This window comes from Heterodontus francisci, chromosome 6, assembly GCF_036365525.1.
Source record: "Heterodontus francisci isolate sHetFra1 chromosome 6, sHetFra1.hap1, whole genome shotgun sequence".
Lineage (NCBI taxonomy): Eukaryota > Metazoa > Chordata > Chondrichthyes > Heterodontiformes > Heterodontidae > Heterodontus > Heterodontus francisci.
In genome coordinates, this window is record NC_090376.1 from 63,079,418 (window position 1) to 63,094,694 (window position 15,277).

General features: G+C 42.1%; 1 protein-coding gene across 1 annotated transcript in view; it reads right to left on the bottom strand.

Annotated features, from left to right (window-relative positions):
• Positions 1–15,277, bottom strand: part of LOC137371346 (GRIP and coiled-coil domain-containing protein 2) — a 72,992-nt gene that overhangs the window by 56,621 nt on the left and 1,094 nt on the right. The window contains exons 2-5 of the mRNA XM_068033801.1: positions 8,086–8,142; positions 7,849–7,933; positions 4,863–4,930; positions 2,457–2,561 (exon numbers count right to left, since the gene is read on the bottom strand). Of these exons, the coding sequence (XP_067889902.1) occupies positions 2,457–2,561; positions 4,863–4,930; positions 7,849–7,933; positions 8,086–8,142 (315 nt within the window). The remainder of the gene's footprint in view (positions 1–2,456; positions 2,562–4,862; positions 4,931–7,848; positions 7,934–8,085; positions 8,143–15,277) is intronic.

Below are 15,277 nucleotides of genomic sequence, written 5' to 3' on the forward strand. Positions count from 1 at the left end.
CCTCATCTCGGTTCTAACTGGCATACGCCGTATCCTGAGACTGTGTCCGCTGGTTCTGGACTCCCCAGCCATCGGGAACATCCTCCCTGCATCTTGCCTGTCTAGTCCTGTTAGAATTTTATAGGTTTTTATGAGATCCCCTCTCATTCTTCTAAACTCTAATGAATATAGACCTAGACGACCCAATCTCTCCTCATATATCAATCATGCCATCCCAGGAATCAGCCATGTAAATCTTCTTTGCACTCCCTCCATGGCAGGAACATCCTTCCTCAGATAAGGAGACCAAAACTGCACACAATACTCTAGATGTGGTCTCACCAAGGCCCTGTATAACTGCAGTAAGACATCCTTGCTCCTGTACTCAAATCTTCATGCAATGAAGGCCAACATACCATTCATCTTCCTAATTGCTTGCTGCACCTGAATGTTTGCTTTCAAGGACACCCAAGTCTCATTGCACCTCCCCCTTTCCCAATCTATCACCATTCAGATAATAATCTGCCTTTCTGTTTTTACAACCAAGTGGATAACGTCACATTTATCCACGTTATACTGCATCTGCCATGCATTTGCCCACTCACCCAACTTGTCCAAATCACATTGGAGCCTCTTTGCATTCTCCTCACAGGTCACATTCCCCCCCAACTTTATGTAATCTGCAAACTTGGAAATGTTACATATAGTTCCCTCACCCAAGTCATTAATATTTATTGTGAATAGCTGGGGCCCAAGAACTGATCCCCGTGGTACCCCACTAGTCACTGCCTGCCACCCGGAAAAAGACCCGTTTATTCCGACACTCTGTTTCCTGTCTGTCAACCAATTCTCAATCCATGCCAGTATATTACCCCCAATTCCATGTGCTTTAATTTTGCACACTAACCTCTTATGTGGGCCTTATCAAAAGCATTCTGAAAATCCAAATACACCATATCCACAGGTTCTCCCTTATCTATTCTACTAGTTACATCCTTAAAAAACTCCAGTAGATTTGTTAAGCATAATTTCCCTTTCATAAACCCATGCTAACTTTGTCCAATCCCATTTACGCTTTCCAGGTGTTCTGCTATCACATCCTTTATTATAGACGCTAGCATTTTTCCCACTACTGATGTAAGACTAACTGGTCTGTAATTCCCTGTTTTTTCTCTCCTTCCTTTTTAAATAGCAATCTACCATAGCCAGCTCGCGCCTCATACCTTCATAGTTTCCCTTATTTAGATTCAGGACCCTAGTTTTGGATTCAACTACTTCACTCTCCAGCTTAATGAAGAATTCTATCATGTTATGGTCGCTCCTCCCCAAGGGACCCCGCACAACAAGACTGTTAATTAATCCCTTCTCATTGCACAGTACCCAGTTTAGGATAGCCTGTTCTCTAGTTGGTTCCACAACATATTTGTCTAAAGAAACATCATGTACACACTCCAGGAAATCCTCCTCCACAGTATTATTGCTAATTTGGTTTGACCAATCTATATGTAGATTAAAGTCACCCATGATTACAGTTGTACCCTTATTGCATGCATCTCTATTTTCCCCTATTAATGCCATCCCTTACTGTTTGGGGGCCTACTGACAACCACCAACGTTTTCTGCTCCTTGGTGTTTCTTAGCCACCCATACAGATACAGCTTCATTGGCACCCCATCCACCATCTTCAACATTCACTCCCTCCACCACCAATGCATACTGGCAGTAGTGTGTACCATCTGCAAGATGCACTGCAGCAACTTGCCAAGCCCCCTTCGACAGCACCTCCCAAACTTGCGAACTCTACCACCTAGAAGAACAAGGGAAACAGATGCATGGGAACACCATCACCTACAAGTTGCCTTTCAAGTCATCCTGACTTGGAACATTCCTTCACTGTCGCTGGGTCAAAGACCTGGAACTCCCTTTCTAACGGCACTGTGGGTGTACCTACACCAGATGGACTATAGCGATTCAAGACAGCCACTCACCACCACCTTCTCAAGGATAATTAAAGATGGACAACAAATGCTGGTACTTGCCAGCATTGTCTACATCCCTGGAATGAATTGAATAAAATGTCAGATGGAAGGGTCTGCTGTTGTGCTCTGGACCAGTCTGAAACCAAGGGAAGAGCATCGTTAATCTGACAGGCAGAGGCAGTTGGTACAGAAGAGGCCAAATGAAGTTGTCTGCATTAGAGTTAATACTCAGATGGTTTGGGGCAAAAAATGACTGCCAGTAGATGAGAGGGAGGAGAAATCAAAGAAAGACAGGATGGGGGAAAGGGAGGGGACAAAAGGCTGGGCTTCCTGCACTGCATACTTATGCTGATATTAGGAGGGGTGATTAAAAAGTTGGTCAAAAAGAGGTAGATTTTAAGGATGTGAGGGACAGGGAGATTAAGGCTGGAATCTGGAGCTTAGGGCACAGACAGCCTTTTTTTTAAAAAAAGAAAAAAAATCAATTAAAGTCAGTACCTTCAATTCCTCTTTATTTTTTTCAATCCCCTTTCTAAGGGAAAGCATACTTTGCTGAGCTTCTGCTTTTTCCAAAAGTACCGAATCCAACCTGTTTGTCAGCTCCTAGTCAAATAAGCAGAATAGCAATATATCAAATTTACCTACGTTATAAAAAGTTCTGATTTATTGTTTTATTCAGCTGGACAGAAGTAATTTTTAATCCCTACACAAATAAAGATCACATATAGCTGCATAACATGAAGTCTGCAAAAATATAAATGCACATAACCCAAAAATTAATTCCATTTCAATTTCATTAGTCAAATTAACTTACATGCACAATTTACACTGATATGTATTTGAGAAGCACACAAACTGTAACGTTAACATTATCCAACTATGATATTATTTATTCACATTCCTTAGTGTGAGTATAGCCCTTGTATACCTTTGTCATGCTAGGCCCCACCTGCCAAGAAAGAGGCACATTAATTGTGTCATGAACATTGATTTTAAACTGTTTGCTGGAGCGAGGAAATGACTTGTTAAACAGATCAGCCGTGGCTGGAAAAGACATTTGCATATTAACAGACAGTGCTTGGAAGGACAAAGGACCATACCCCGACACATTCAACCCACAATGGACCTTGATCACCAGGTACTGTGTGTAAGAGGAGCATTCCAGAGACTGCTAAGGCGATACAATCCAAGACTGGTTAGGCCAGCTGGTCACATGACTACCTGGCTGTTGCAGGCTTTCCTTTTGAACCGACCACAGAGAGTTTGAATGCAGAAAGACTGTTTGCTCCTGGACTAAGAAGATCTCTCCTGTCTGCTCCCATCTCTTTCTCACAAGCCTCTGAATCCACTGAAGACACCTGAACCCCAAGAGAGAAAAGTCTCCTACAGTGAACAAGGTTTAAGAATACTGGGCCCCAACAAAACACAAGACCTACCTCCAATCAAGGACTCTATAGTGAGCTCGAAGAACTAACAACTCTTCAGATATTGCCTCAAACATTTCCACTGCTCTTTTCTGTCTCTATTTGCAGATGTGTATCACTTATGCAAGCTAGCGTGGGCATGTCGGGTATCCATAGGCATTAACCGAATTAGAGTTTATGTTTTCTTCTTTAAACCTAATTAAGTGGCCCCAAACAATCCCTCCTTATAGTGGAAATAAAAACAGAAAATGCTGGAAACATTCAGTAGGTCTGGCAGCATTCATCAGTTCTGATGAAAGGTTATCAACATGAATCATTAATTGTGTTTCTCTCTTCACAGATGCTGCCTTATAACTGGAAAGTAGTGAACAAGGATTCACCAAGGGCGAGCTAAAAACACGGTGTGCTTAAAATTAAACCCTGTTACGGTAAGACCAGGTGAAGCCTGAGATGGACCCCTAGACACCTTTCTCACCTGGTCGTAACATCTTTATAAAGCAGCTAACATGATACAAAGAATAGGCAAATTTTCTCCCACAATGTGATTAACATCTCTCATGTCATCTATATATGCCTCTTTCTTGTCCTTCACCCAGTGTACTATTCAAAGGACATTAATGCCTATTCATGTTCCTCTGGGCAGGTGAAAGCACACTACTGTGAGCAAAAGCATGAAAAAATCTTGATGTCATTTTGAAAACTCAAACAACTCCCTTGATGGCTTAGTGAGTAAATGAATATGATGTGGCATTAAATTATACAGGCCAGAAGAATCTGGGCTACAATGGTGTAAAAATCAGCCACAGTTCTCATTCATGATCACTATACAGTGGCCCATGCTGTGTAAGTGGACACTAGATAAGAACAGGCTTTGATTCCTTCACACTTGAATAGCCTCCTGTGATATTCACTATCTAAGCCCAAAGAGTAAGGATGGCTAACCAGACGAGATACTCAAGGGCTACCAGAGAGCCATATCTTGGCAAGGGTGCCAGAGGAAAGAAGGGGAAACCAGGAGAGAAAATGCATACAAAACTCAGGCAATGGAAAAATCATCCTGGTAAAGCGTAAGTAAACAGGGAAAAGGAAGAGTCGGTTCTGCTATGACTAGGACAGTGATTCAGTATAGCCCATCATCTTACAACAAACCACATCTACTTATTGCAAGCAAAACAATTTGCTGTTCAAGTACTGCAGTTTTGCATAAAAAGTCCCAAAGAAATCAAAAAAATTTGTTGTTGGTAGGATCTATGTAACAACCAGTCACTTCATCTACAGATTACAACTAATTACACTAATTAAAACCATGTAGTTTTCTTTGTGCTAAGGAGCCCAAGTAACCATTTCCACAATTTAAACTAGTGCACTCAATCCTGCAGGTATGCCAGTTTTAGTCAAACAAGTTCATAAGCCTGCTTGCATACAGTGATTGTAAAAGCATTACTAAAACAACAATTGAAATCCGCTTCATGGGCATTACCTGGATGACTGCATCATTAGCTTCAATAACTGGTTTTGTTTTGAGCTGTTCAATTTCTTTTTCCAGTGCTGAAATGACATTATATGCATTGTAAAACATTTAAAATACAAACTGCTTGATTAGATTTAAATCTGCCAAAGCAAAAGTTAAATATTTATAGGATAAACCTTACTGAAATACAGTATACTCAATTTAATAAGTAAAATATAATTGAGTTTAAAAAGGGAAGCACTAGAAAATGTAAGGAAACAGTAGTCATGCCTGTTTTGGTTGGTACAGTTTTTGGAAGATCTATGATCCAGTCAATACATTAAAATATTTAAACATATTGTTGCCAGTGTACAATATAGTAACTTGCAATTATATTGTACTTTTAATGTAGTAAAATCTCCCAAAGTGCTTCAGAGTAGTGTATCTGACCAAAATGTACACTAATGCATAGAACAAGTGATTAGGAGAGTTGACCAAAAGTGTGGTCAAACAGATAGGTTCTAAGCAGAGCCTTAAAAGGAGGATATTGATATGTTGATTATGCTGAGCAAAAGCCTTCATTCAAGTCGTTTTAAACAGACTCCAGAAGCTGGCTGAGCATGTCTACCCTGAGGCACACAGTGAAGCTTTCGAGCAGAGAGAGATCCACCATTGACATGCCGTTCTCCCTTCGTCAGCTACAGGAGAAATGCCGCGAACAACAGATGCGCCTCTACGTTGCCTTCATAGATCTCACCAAAGCCTTTGACCTAGTCAGCAGATGTGGTCGCTTCAGACTACTAGCAAAGGTCAGATGTCCACCAAAGCGACTAAGTATCATCACCTCATTCCATGACAATATGAAAGGCACAATTCAGCATAGCCTGATCAGACCCCTTTCCTACCCTGAGTGGCGTGAAACAGGACTGTGTTCTCGCACCTACACTGTTTGGGATCTTGATCTCACTGCTGCTCTCACATGCGTTCAAGTCTTCAGAAGAAGGAATTTTCCACCACACAAGATCAGATGGCAGGTTGTTCAACCTTGCCCGTCTTAGAGCGAAGACCAAAGTACGGAAAGTCCTCATCAGGGAACTCCTCTTTGCTGACGATGCTGCGTTAACATCCCACAGGGAACAGTGTCTGCAGAGACTCATCGACAGGATTGCTGCTGCCTGCAACGAATTTGGCCTAACCATCTGCCTCAAGAAAACGATCATGGGACAGGACATCAGAAATGCTCCATCCATCAATATCGATGACCATGCTCTGGAAGTGGTTCAAGAGTCACCTACCTAGGCTCAACTATCACAAATAACCTGTCTCTCGATGCAGAAATCAACAAGCACATGGGAAAGGCGTCTGCTGCTATGTTCAGACTGGCCAAGAGGGTGTGAGAAAATGGCGCACTGACATGGAACACAAAAGTACGAGTGTATCAAGCCTGTGTCCTCAGTACCTTGCTCTACGGCAGCGAGGCCTGGACAATGTACGTCAGCCAAGAGCGACGTCTCAACTCATTCCATCTTCGCTGTCTCCGGAGAATCCTTGGCATCAGGTGGCAGGACTACCTCCCACGCAGAAGTCCTCGAGGCGGCCAACATCCCCAGCATATACGCCCTACTGAGCCAGCGGCGCTTGAGATTGCTTGGCCATGTGAGCCGCATGGAAGATGGCAGGATCCCCAAGGACGAACTGTACAGCCAGCTCGTCACTGGTATCAGACCCACCTGCCGTCCATGTCTCCGTTTTAAAGACGTCTGCAAACGCGGCATGAAGTCCTGCGACACTGACCACAAGTCGTGGGAGTCAGTGGCCAGCGATCGCCAGAGCTGGTGGACAGCTATAAAGGCGAGGCTAAAGAGAGGCGAGTCGAAAAGACTTAGCGGTTGGCAGGGAAAGAGAAGTGTAAGGAGAGAGCCAACTATGTAACAGCCCCGACAACCAATTTTATCTGCAGCGCCTGGGGAAGAGTCTGTCACTCTAGAATTGGCCTTTATAGCCACTCCAGGCGCTGCTTCACAAACCACTGACCATCTCTAGGCGCTTACCCATTATCTCGAGAGACAAGGAAGCCAAAGAAGAAGTAGTAGTGTTTCAGAACTATTTATATTGAAGGTGCTCTATAAATGCAACTTATTGTTACAGCTGGTTGCAAACGTAATATCCATGCACCAATTCTTTCATTACAAATTGCCAAAATTAACTTCCTTATCTTAACAGTAGAGTTATAGACCAATGTTTTGGAATTGGGTAGCCAGTTTTAGTAATGGAAGTGCAAGAAGCGAGAGCATGGTTGTCACTCTCTGCAAACTAAACTTCAGAAAAGATTACGTTTTCCAGAGAGGAGCACTCATTCCTCCATTAAGGTTGTCGTTTTGTATTTGGGTAAACTGATCAGGCTCCTAACCATATACAATCTGAGCACATTATCCAGGCATCTGTAGTAGGGATGTTACTGAACATATTACTGCATCCACCATGCCAGGTGATGTAGCGTTAGAATGGCATGAGATGGTACTGCCAAAACTATGTGATCAGTTCCTTATTTAAAATTAAACTATACAATGGAGACAAGCAGTCAGGAAGGACGTGGAAAAAGCAGAGGAGCAAAGAACCAACGAGATGGCGAAAGACAGCCTGGTGGCAGGAAAAAAAACATCAGTTGACCTTGGGTCAACATTATTCATCTGTGCCAGCTGTGGAAGGGACTGCCACTCACTAGTCGGCCTCTACAGCCACAACCCCGAAGTGAAATACACCCTGGGCACATTCCATCATCTCCCGACACAGACGGATACCATCATCGTACAATGAAGAGGAGTACTCAAAAACAATTATGGTAATTTGCAGCTCCCTCATGCGGTTGGGTGCTGTAGACCTTCCAGTATAGTATAGTGGATTAGTATTCACTATTTAAGTGAGTAGAGAAAACAATGCATATTATAATTATTTTTAAAAAGAGTGCTTATAGAGGATTCTCTTTTCAATGATAGCCATTGACTATACACATTACCAGTGCATTTTGACTTTGTCTTCTGTAAAAGCATAACCTGTTTCTTTGCAAATTTTATGAGGTCTTCCTTTGGTAGAGTGTCCAGCTGTAAATACAGTAGAACATAAATTAGTATGGATTCAACATATTCCAATGTTAATTCATAAGGAATTAATATTTAGATGTTCTTTAAAAACACGCTCTGAGAAACTGTGTAGTTAATGCATCCTAGTCCAAAAGATTTTTTTTCTTTCGAACCTTAGATTTTCCTGTTCCAGGGGTTGCTGGTGAAGACACACCATCCTGACTACTCTCCTGTTAAACAGAAAAAGAAGTTTTACAACTTATGAAGTTGGTACAATGTTTTAATATCAATATTGCAATCAACACATCATTTTTGCATCTGATAGATAATCGCGAAATCCTAAAACTACATTTCAAATTCAGCATAAAAAAAATCACACTTCTTATTCCAACTAGCCATAATGTAACTGATCAAAAACAAATGTTATTTGAAAATGGTTACAGACTAATTTCTGTCCAGTGATCAGAGTCCCTATTCTACATCATGCCTTACTCTCTGCAAAACTTCAATAATAATTAAACACTTCATTAGCAAACTCAGTTGGCAGAATTGTAGTTCTGCTCCACTTAAACAATACAATGGGGAACAAAAACAAAATACTGTGGATGCTGGAAATCTAAACCAAAAACAGAAAATGCTGGAAATACTCAACATGTCAGGCAGCATCTGTGGAGAGAAAAAAAAGTTAACATTTCAGGTCTGTGACCTGTCATCAGAACTGGCAAAAGTTAGAAATGTCATAGATTTTAAGCAAGTGAAATGGGGCGGGAGAGGGAAGAACAAAAGGGAAGATCTGCAATAGGGTGGAGATCGGGAGAAATTAAAGGACAAAAGGGTTCATAGTACAAAGCCAAAGGGAGTGGTAATGGGACAAGTAAAGAAACAGAAGATTTGTCTGGATGAGGTGTAGATGGCAGGATAGCAGCCGTCTGAACACAAAGTAAAGGGATTAAGAAAGAAACCAGGGGGTGGAGGAGGATGGGGGAAGAAAATGAAACAGCAAAAAAAAAAGCACAAGAAAAAATGGCGACACAGTTTATGATCTAAAATTATTGAACTCAATCTTGAGTCTGGAAGGCTGTAAAGTGCCCAGTCGAAAGATGAAATGCTGTTCCTTGAGCTTGTGTCGAGCTTCATTAAAACAATGTAACAGACTAAGGACAGAAAGGTCAGAGTGGGAACAAGGTGGAGAATTGAAATGACAAGCAACAGGAAGCTCTGGGTCGTGCTTGTGAACTAAACCTTCCCGCTTTCCTATAGCATCTGACCATGCAAGAGCAGGAGATGCAACACCTCCTACCTTCACTGTCCAGGGCCCCAAACGCTCCTTCAAAATGAAGTAACAATTTACTTGTACTTCTTTTAACTTGGTGTACAGCACTCGCTGCTCACAATGTGGGCACCTCAACAATGGGGAGAGTAAACGCAGACTGGGTGACCACTTTGCGGAACATCTCCGTTCAGTCCACAAGCTCCAATGAAACTCAATGCAAGCTCAAGGAGCAGCACCTCACCTTTCGAATGGGCACTTTACAGCCTTCTGAACTCAACATTGAGTTCAATAATTTTAGATCATAAACTCTGGCCCTTTTTGTGTTTTTTTTGCTGGTTCGATTCTCCACACCACCACCCCCCACAATTTCTTTATAAATCCTTTACTTTGTATTCGGACGGTTGCTATCCTGCCATTCATACCTCATCCAGAAACATCTTTTGTTTCCTCACTTGTCCTATTACCACTCCCTTTGGCTTTGTACCATGAAACCCTTGTCATTCAAGCTCTCCTGCCCTCCACCCTCTCAGACCTTCCCTTTTGTTGTTCTTCCCCTCTCCACTTACTCAAAACCTATCACATTTCTAATTTTTGCCAGTTATGATGAAAGGTCACAGACTTGAAACGCTTACTCTGATTTTTTTCTCTCCACAGATGCAGCCTGATCTGCTGAGTATTTCCAGCATTTTCTGTTTTTGAATACAGTGGGGAACTTAATTTAACAAGCAAGCAACACATTTTACAACTAAATTTGAAAAGGTGGCACATAATAAATTCAGTATGTGGCCAAACGTGCATGTGCACCATTGCAGTTAAGTTACATGCATCGAAGGAAATTGGAATGCAATCAATTACCCCCTGAAACGGTTCAAAATGTTTAAAAACAAAGTTTATTCTGTTGTTGCATCACTGTGTTGTTTATCCTACAGAGTTAGCTCCACATCCTGTTATATGGCATAAACAAAGTTCAGACCTCTCCTGTGTTCAGGTTAGGGTATGGGAAATTAAAATGCAGGAACTAGTAGCAGGAATTATAAATGGTTGCCTCTAAGCTTTAGACCCTCCATAAATACATGGCATTTATTTTTTCTTCTCCCCCTTTCCAATATCCCTAATTACAGAACTCCTCTGTGAAATTCTATAAAGCAGCTTGGAAGAACAGAATATGAACACATGGTCACATATTCAAGGTTTTCTGCCATGTAGGGTTGCAGAGAAGCAAGTAGTTGCATTTTTAACCAGCGGAATCTCAGTTTGATGGATTATATGATGCACATTTACAGTGGTCAGTAAAGTATGGCAGTGCACTCACACATTTTATAATAAGTTGTACTGTTCACACCACTTTCAATGAGTTTATGGTACCTGCAGGCCACCAATCAAGGGCTCAAACACATGCTTGTCAAGCATCTAATTACCAACTATATCTATCCTTCAGCGAAGGGGGCTGGGCATGGTGTGGTGGAAGAAGGGGAAATGATTTAAGCCGAACCTCATTGAGGTCAAGTTGGCACCTAGATGATATGCCAAGCAATGGAAACATTTTAGCCATCAATACTCTGGTATTTACAATAGGGGGAGGTGGTGGCGTTGTGGTATTGTCACTGGACTAGTAACCCAGAGACCCAGGGTATTGCTCTGGGGACATGGGTTCAAATCCCACCACAGCAGAAGGTGGAATTTGAATTCAATTAATAAATCTGGAATTAAAAATCTAGTCTAATGATGGCCATCTGGTTCACTAACGTCCTTTAGGGAAGGAAATCTGCTGTCCTTAGCTGGTCTGGCCTACATGTGACTCCAGACCCACAGCAATGTGGTTAACTCTTACATGCCCTCTGAAATGGCCTAGCAAGCCACTCAGTTAGGGCAATTAGGGATGGGCAATAAGTGCTGACCTGGCCAGCGACGCCCACATCCCATGAATGAATAAAACAAAATCCAGTACAAGACCACACAGTTCCACAGTACTATAATGCAGTTAATAATTCAGTAGCCAGTCTGGTTCATTGATGGAACTTTGATGGGTAGACCAGGCAGCGAGAATGGGATTCTTCCCAATGAGCATAAAACACTGTGCAAGTCAATATAATAGATAGGGAGTTCATAGCTGAACAACCTAAATTTATATCGCACCTTTAACGTGACAAATCATCAAAAAACAAGCAATAGTAAGCACATTAGTACTCTATGCAGCCCACTATAAGGTTACCAAATACCAACAGCAGCCCTGTGCAGACTTGCAATCCCCTAAACCCTTGGCTTAAATGTTCTCTGTGCCAAAATGCACTGATTTACGTAAATGAAGATCCTACAGGGAGTGTGTACACTTAAATATCAGGCAAATTTAATTCCTACTTGCGTGGATTTTTCGGCAATTTCCTTTGGAAATTCTGTAGAATGATGATGCGTATCTGTGTATATTTATGGATAACCAATTTTAAGTCAACAAGGCGACAGGGGGATCCTTTTGAAGCATATCCATTCCATATCACAGCAAATTTAAAACCCACGATAAATAAATGGCAAATTTGGTTACTTTCCCTGCTGTGAGATCTGAAAACTTGTAGAAAAGCAGTTAGAAGTAATTTTCTGATTCCTTCTATAGTTGGTATATGAATAAATTTATACAGGTTGTATTCTGGCAGAACAAATTTAAAAGATAGTTGCTATGGCAACATTTTTCTCCAATAATGTTTTTAATATTTTGTTTTATTATAGTAGTAAAAACACCTAAAGACAGTAATATGCCCTTTCCAAACTTCTGCTCGGACACAAGCACGGTATTTGTGCATTCATTTCACTGAAACAAAATCTAATCATTAATCCTTATCGTACATCCTGAAATTGGTTAGACAGCACCAAAATGTACCTTGGCATTACAGTTCTAAGACAGTACTGTACAGCACAGGCCTTTAAATAATGCAATCTTTGAAAGACATGCTTTAGTATTATAGTGAGAAGTATGTCATAAACAGGCTATTTTCGTTAGTCTGCCTGCCTGCCTGATGCAGAAACGTTTTAGGTTACCTCAGAGGTCATCTATTTAGATATTATATATAGTGAGTGGTGCTACAGCAATTATTAAAATCTCTTTTACATTTTGAGAGAAATTCCAATCTTTTTAAACTAAGCCAGAATAATTGATTGACCTTTCTATGAGTGATATTGCCATAACTCCTTACTCACTTGTAAGAAAAGATAATGCTACATAGCAGCTCACCTAGATATGTACATTAACCATTACCCCATTTTACTGTGTATTAACATATTCCCTCCAGAGGTGGAATACACACCCCAATGCTCAGTAAACATTGCTTTGCTTCTCTCCATGCTTCTAGGGGGAATATGAGGAAGAACGTTGTTATGCAGCAGGTGATAATGACCTGGAACTCACTGCCTACAAGGCTGGTGCAAGCGGACACCATCAATGACTTCAAAAGTAAATTGGATAACCATTTGAAGGAAATAGACTTGCAGGGTTACAAGGATCAAACGGGGGAGTGGGACTGACTGAATAGATCTGTAGAGAGCTGGCATGGACTTGATGAGCCGAATGGCCTCCTTCTATGCTGTAAATGACTATGACTCTAGAGGTAAAATGTTGATGATGGCAGAAAGGGAATTGGCTGCCACTGTTACCACTTGATTTTGAAATTGCTGTCGCAACATTTTTTTAAAAATAAACTGAACAGATTCAAAACACAGAACCAGGTCATATTGCAGAACTGTTTTCACTTCTATCAACAGCTTGGCTCAGTTTCCAAAGATCTCAGTTGAAACAAAAGATGAGTTCAAGCCCCACTCCAGGATTTGAGTATATGATCTAGACTGACACTTGAGTGCACTACTAAGGGAATGCTGCATTCTTTCTGCCATCTTTCAGAAGAGATGTTCAACTGAGGCCCCACTTATCTTTCCAAATGAAGTACAAATTCCCAGTACATTGTTTGAAGAGCAGAAGGAAGAAGCTGCTCCAACCAGGTTCTTGCACTATCAACATTGAGACAGGGTTCTAGAAGCAGCTGAGACCGCAGCTGCCTTCAGAGACTTGTCCTCAGCATACAACACCAACGCAAAGACCTGGTGATGAAGTTTTCAGCAGTCAATGCTGCAAAACTCTTTGGCTTATCAACATCCTAACGAGGAAACACAATTTCTGTTTTATCTTGGTGACAAGACCAGCCAAACACGAACTCTCAACAATGGTCTGCCATAGGCGTCAGTTCTCACACTGGCCTTTTCCAACATCTTATGCAGTGGACATGCCCTGCGCCAAATCGTGGAAGTGCGCCAATGCCAATGACACAGCAGGCTTCAACATTAGAGGAAGCAAGTAGGATGCTCACCAGCAATCTGGACCTACTGGAATGCTACTTCCAGAGCTGGCGCCTCCACCCTGATCCAGAGAAGACAGTTGTGCCAGCATTCCATCTGAACAATGCCACTGGGAAAGAACTCAATGTTTCCTTCTGTGAAAGGCAACTTAGTCGGAAACCCAACACAAAATACCTGGGTGTCACCCTGGTCACGACTCTCACCTATCGACCTCATTTCAACAATACCAGCCAAAAAGCAAAAACCAGAATGAACCTGGTCTGTAAACTCGCTGCAGCATCATCGGGGAGTGCAGTCAGAACACTTTGCATCACAACAGTGGCTCTAGTCTGCTCTGCTGCAGAAAACTGCTCTGCCTCATAGTCCTACAGCCACCACACAAGGATCGTGGATGTGGAGCCAAATGAGCTAAATGTGCAGCTAAATGATGACGATGTCAGGGATGTTCAAGTCCACCCAGAATGAGTGGCTCCCAGTGCTGTCCCACATTGCTCCACCGGCCATTTGCTGTGACACCATCATGTTCCATGAGATGGAAAAAGTCATGAGCAACACCGACCTTCCCATTCATGGGAAAATCCTTCCAAGAAAGCGCTTAAAATCCTGCCAGCCATTCTGGGAAACAGTAGCTAATACTCATGCAGCTGGTTATCAACCCACTATCCAGAATCATGGGATGCATGCAGCATAGAAAAAAAACCTCAACTGACCCAACAGCAGAAGTCCCTGGCTTCCAGCTCCCTCAAAAACAGTGGACAGCGCTCAACCAAATCTACGCAGGACATGGATGATGCGGCAACCAGCTCCATAAGTGGAAGACGGGGGAACGACCCGATGTGCGATTCTAGCCATGAGTCCTAGGCCATAGAACACATCACATCATACTTCCCACTAAGATCTGTTGCAGGAGGCACCTCATTTCTCCACTCAGCATCTCAGAAGGCCATCAAAAACAACAACTTATATTTATAGAGCACCCTTAACATAATAAAACGTCCCAAAGCACTTCACAGGAACATTATAAAACAAAATATGACATTGAGCCACATATGGGCATATTATGTCAGATGACCAAGAGCTTGGTCAAAGAGGTAGGTTTTAATGAGTGTCTTAAAGGAGGAAAGCCAAGTAGAGAGGCAGAGAGGTGTAGGGAGGGAATTCCAGAGCTTCGGGCCTAGGCAACTGAAGGTGTGGTCACCAATGGTGGAGCGACTGAAATTGGAAATGCTCACGAGGTCAGAATTGAAGGAGCGCAGATACCTCGGAGGATTGTGGGGCTGGAGAGACAGGGAGGGGAGAGAAAATTGAGTGATTTGAAAGCAAGGATGAGAATTTTAAAATCAAGACGTTGCTTGGCCGGGAGCCAATGTAGGTCAGTGAGCACGGGGCTGATAGTTGATTGGGACTTGATGCAAATTAGGACATGGGCAGCAGGGTTTTTGATGACCTCAAGCTTATGGAGGGTAGAATGAGACACACCAGCCAGGAGTGTGCTGGAATAGTCAAGTCTAGAGGGTTTCAGCAACAGATGAGTTGAGGCAGGGGCAAAGTCAGGCAATTTTACATCAAATGGATAGCCAAACTAGGCATCCCATTATAAGCGTTTCCTGTCAAATGAAAGTAGTAAGAGGGGCAGGGAGTACTTTTAGTGTCATAACATTCTTTTCTCAAGCAACACCAAACTGGTGACTACATTGCCAACGTAAGTCTGCACTTCAAAAATAAATTAATTATGGTGCTGTAGGACACCCTGA